At 40.6% G+C, this 5388-nt stretch overlaps 1 protein-coding gene across 1 annotated transcript; it reads left to right on the plus strand.

Moving 5' to 3' along the window:
• The first annotated feature begins 606 nt into the window (after nt 1–606).
• On the plus strand, nt 607–2849 carry LOC146673793 (E3 SUMO-protein ligase ZBED1-like). Its single transcript, XM_085391651.1, has 3 exons — nt 607–1740; nt 1917–2169; nt 2353–2849. Exons 1-3 carry the CDS (start codon nt 623–625, stop codon nt 2767–2769), a joined length of 1788 nt encoding a protein of 595 aa, XP_085247777.1. The 5' UTR covers nt 607–622; the 3' UTR covers nt 2770–2849.
• Nucleotides 2850–5388: the final 2539 nt, after the last annotated feature.

The following is a 5388-nucleotide window of genomic DNA, read 5'->3' on the forward strand; positions in this document are numbered from 1 at the left end:
ACAGTAACATTGTAACTGTTACAGTAACAGTAATTGGCTTTGATCAGTGATTGTTGATCAATGGTCATGGGAATTTGCATATTAACCTTTTCGTGCATGAATTATGACAACCTCAATCAGGATGTTTTAATTCATCTTTAGGCATGAAAAAAAGATTTTCTTTAAACTTATTTTTAATAATTTTTTTAAACATGTACTTTTTACAGAGTTTTTTTACATGTCCACTTAGGTGGACATCATACGTTTTGACTTATGAATTTGACAAACGAATACACATCAGTGTCCAGTGTAGTAGTTTATGTGCAAGTATACCATCAACACTGACAAAAATACAAGAAAACAGCCTTTGAATAGCTGTGCACTGTAGTGACCACTATGCGTGAATAGGGGTGTCAAATTATCACGTTAATTGCGATTAATTAATTACAATGCTATTTAGCGCGTTATGTTTTTTAATCTCGTTAATCTAATTTTTAATCTCTTGACGTCATTGATTTTGTATGAGAGTTGCTATGTTATAAAATCCGTTTTTATGTGCTGGGCTCCTTGTGCTTGACTTGTTGGGGGTGGAGTCACGTCGTGAGGTCAAGGTGAGAAGTGGTGATTAGCTTACAGTGTGGATATGGAGGCGCATCTGAGAGTTGTTGGCCCAATGAACGGGAAATTTGTATTTCATAAACGCCCCGACGGCACCATTGACAAAGGTAAAGTGGTCTGCCTAGAGTGTAAGAAGGAGTTTGCTTACCACCGAAGCAGCTCAAGTTTGGCCTATCACCTCAACGCAAAGCACCCAGCCGCGAGTGCAGCAACAGCTAGCAGTGAAGACGTTAGCAATATAGCAAGCCAGAGCAAAGCTTTTCGCCAAACAAAACTAGAGAATACCCCTCGTATGAGCAAGTCTGCGACCGACAGGCTGACTAATGTTATTGCCAAGTGGATAGCGATGAACTGTAGGCCGATAAATATAGTAGAGGACGAAGGATTGACAGAGGTGTTGCAAATTGCGTCCAATGACCCGTCATACAAGCCGCCGTGCAGGACTACAGTAACGACCAAAATCAGCAAAATGTACGACGGCGAAAAGAAAAACAAACTTGAGATTTTGGCGGAGGATTCTCCCAACTGTGTTGCTATAACCGGAGATCACTGGACCTCAGCTGGCAACCACAGCTATTTTGGGGTGACTGGACACTTTATTGATAGTGAGTGGAACCTCAACTCATTTGCACTGACCGTCATGAGAACAGAAACCAGGCACTTTGCTGATAAATGCGCCGAACAGTTCCTCAAGGTAGCAAATGACTGGGGTATTGAAAACAAGATATCCACCATTGGCACAGACAGCGCAGCAAACATGCTGGCTGCTATGAGAGCACTTCCATATGAGCACATCGCCTGCAATGCTCACATTCTCCAGAGGACCATCACGGTATGTCTCGATAGCAGTGGTTTTGTCGGTGTACTGGCAAAGTGCCGCAAGATTGTTGGTCATTTTAAACAAAGCCCTGCGAGTACCACAGAACTTAACCAACAACAAGTAGCACTCGGAAAGAAGAGCGATCAACTTATACAGGATGTACCCACCAGGTGGAACTCGACTCTCGCAATGGTCTCACGCCTCCTATGTAACCGAGAGGCTGTCCAGGCTACGTTGGACCAACAGAACCACAGGTTGGTCTTGCCAACCGAAGCTGAGTGGGCGAAACTGCAGAGGCTGGAGCTCCTGCTTGAACCATGCAAGTAAGTTCAAATAAACACCTTCCCATTTTAATTATATAAACTACTGTTACATGTGTAAAATCAAAATTAATGAACATAACAAGGAACTTTTAAGGACAATTAAATTGGAAATCAGTTACACTTTGATTTAAATGAATCCAGCTAGGTTTATTTAGCAAACCTCTCCACCTCTGCAGGTATGTGACAGAGCTGCTGAGTGGTGAGGCCTACGTCTCTTGCTCTGTAGTGCTGCCTGCTTTTCGCCATCTGTACCGTGTCATGGACATTACTGATGATGATCCTGCCTACGTGGTGAAGTTCAAGAATGCCTTCCAGAAGGATCTGGCAGCACGACGAGCTAATGGCAACGAGATATGGTTCGAGGTGGCCACAGCATTGGATCCACGGTTTAAGGATTTGAAATGTCTTCCAAGAGAAAAGAGGGAACAGGTAGGACAATAAGGTTAAGCTGGACTAATGAGTCCAATTCATTATCAAATCAAACTTTTATTTATTATATGGAACACAAAGTTCTTTACAAGATTAAATAAAATTAAAAAAAAAAGCACTTAGTTTTAATCACAATCATTCATTCATTCATTCATTCATTCATTCATTCATTCATTCATTCAGGTGTGGACCATTCTGGAGAATATGCTCCAGGCAGCAGAGCCCAGAAGAGCAGATAGTCTCCAGCCCTCCACAGAGGATGATGGACCAGCTCAGAAGAAGAGGAGGAGCGAACTCCTTCTGGGGTCTGACTCTGACTCAGAAGATGGAATTGAGTCTGGAGAGCTGCAGCGCTACAGAGCAGAACCCAGCATCAGTATTGATGACTGTCCCCTGCAGTGGTGGTATGCTCACTCAGGAGTCTATGAAAAGCTGTCAGTCCTAGCACAAAAGTACCTGGCCTCCCCAGCTACCTCTGTACCCTGTGAGAGACTCTTTAGCCTTGCAGGCCACATAGTGCAAAAGAAAAGGGCAGCCTTGCTTCCAGAAAATGTTACCAGGCTGGTGTGTCTTAGCGACTGGCTGAGGAAGAAGAAATGAGACACATGTGGTCAGCATAGCTGCTGTGTCATTTGTAGCCTACTAGAATAGATTGCTTGATGTTCAGCACTTTTTTTTGTGATGGAAGAATACTTTGATGTGCTAACTTGCAGCACTGCAATGTCAGTTTTATTTTTCATTATCTGAAGCAGAGGAATTTCAGTGCTGTATTGCTCAGAAAAGAGCAACTCTGATGTGCTAACTTGCAGCACTTAATTTATTTGATTTTATTTGTATTTATTTTTCCACTTATTTTACAAAAGAATACAACAGTATGTAAATGGTTGCATCTGTTTAACGTTTGTTAAACAATAAATGACTTTATAAAGTCACTTTCTTTGTTATATCAGTCTTTTGGTCTGCCACAATAAGTTGAGGGCTTTCCTCAGCTATTTTTAGGTGAGATTAAAAAAGAGATTAATTAGATCAATTAATTAAAAATCATAATTAATTAATCTCTATTTTTTTTTTAATCTCTTGACAGCACTATGCGTGAAAGAGATATTGATAAAGGACCTGACCTCCCAGCCCACTGTTCCCTCAGTGGTGCTAGTTTCACTTGTTATGCAAATGTTCTGTTTATAAGGTTGGGGAAAAATGCAGTCAGCTGAGACTCAAGAAGTCACTTGGATGAGTAATGAAACGGTTCTCCTGCAGAAACCCTTCTACGTCCAGATGAACGCAATCAACCTTTGGGGATTGGGCATAAAAGCTCCCTTTCTGCAGCGAGTCCTCAGTTCTTTTTTTGCTCACTACTCTGATTTAGACACTAGCTTCCTAGACTAGATCAGCTAAGCTACAGCATGTGTTTTTGCTTTCTACAGACTTTATCACGACCACATTTTACACTGCTGACACATGCTTACATTTGGTTCTGCAAATAAATGTTTCTTTACCAGTTACTACCTCGTCCAATCTCCCTTTGTTTTATTGCTGATTACAAGCCTGTTTGTAACATTTCCATTATTTCAACAAAGCCAATTATTTGAATAACTTCTTAAGATTTCATGCATAGAACTGGGAGCCTATGCAGGCTGTTATAGAGGGGGGTACACCCTCGCCAGTCTATCGCAGGGTTAACACAGAGAGAGACTTATTTGACTAAATGGGAATTTAGAATTTGCAGTTAACCTAACCCCACTAAGCGAGTGTCTTTGGGAGGAAGTCCACCAACTTTAAACTCAGGACCTGCTGTGACGCAACTGTGCTAACCACTGTGCCACCATGCTGCTTAATTCATAATATGGTGTCATTCTGTGTGAACGCAGCCTGACAGTCTGCATTCACACAGAATGATGCTTCATAATCATATTTATTCTGTCATTGCTTTACTATCTGAGAGCTGTGTCCATTGGTGAGAATGATGTTGTGTACTACACTGATGCAACTACATGAAGGCATAGTAATTATTTCTTTATCTAATTCTTTTCCTTATTCTGGTGATAGCTTTTGGTTGTTAACCAGTTTGAAACATAAACATTAAGATGACACACACTGTTAATATGCTAATGCAGCGGACCCCAATCCCCGGGATACGGACCGGTACCGGGCCGCGAGTGTTGAGGCTCAGGTGTGAAATTTATGGTTTTCAGGGTTTTTATCATTAACTCAGTTTCCCTGGGTCTTTTCCTGTGTTGTAGTTGCGTCTTATTTTGAAAGAAATATTCACTCATTACCATAGCAACCAGAGAGCATTAAGGGGCACAGAGGAGGATGTTACTCTCAATGTTGTTGGCGCATTTCAGGAGGATGTTGCTAATAAAGTTACACAATTACACAGTGAATTTGTGTTTATTATTATATTTACAAAATACCACAGTTTTTGTCTTGGTCGTATCATTTTATTTTGTTGTATTTATCCACGACACCTTAAAGGCCGGTCCGTGAAAATATTGTCTGACGTTAAACCGTGGTGCAAAAAAGGTTGGGGACCGCTGTGCTAATGTACTGGCCAAATTACATAGATCAATGAAACTAATAGTTCACCAAATTTCTTTACACCAAGCAATTATTACCGACCACAGAGGCTGTATGGTTTTCTTTCTCTACCAACATTTCCCTGTTGGACAGCAGCACTCACTCTTTAATGTCCTTTCTTATTTTCCACTTTGATTGTATAATATCTTGGGAATTTCTAGGCCCTTGCCATAGGATAATTTCTACTTGCTATATAATATTATTGCTGAAATATAAAACAAATGATAGTAACTTACTGTTCAGAGATAGGCTTGGTCCTTTTCCACTGACTGCTGAAAGTACGACAAGTAGGAGAAATTTGATTAATCCAGAGAATATAGCCCACAGTGTTACTTATGTTAAACATACTCTGAGCTGCCAGTACTACTGCAGCCTGCTAGTAGATACACAAATGCTATTAATTTGAAAATCCTAAGTTACATCCTTCTTGAGTTATCACATTCACAAGATATGTTTAGAAAAGTTTACCGTCAAGGTCACTAAAATTCAAGCTTGTCCGAGATTTTTTGTAAATGCACCTATGGCATTAATTTTATAATCCTACATCACATTTACTGGCTACAAGCCTTTTGTCCTTCGGCCTTTTACAGCTGAGGGTAAAAGGCAACATTGATGTATACTCAGGATCTTGGATCCAGATTA

The sequence above is a fragment of the Rhamphochromis longiceps genome, linkage group LG3 (genome assembly GCF_057381845.1).
Source record: "Rhamphochromis longiceps isolate RC_006_pf linkage group LG3, R_longiceps_female_GT1.1, whole genome shotgun sequence".
NCBI lineage: Eukaryota > Metazoa > Chordata > Actinopteri > Cichliformes > Cichlidae > Rhamphochromis > Rhamphochromis longiceps.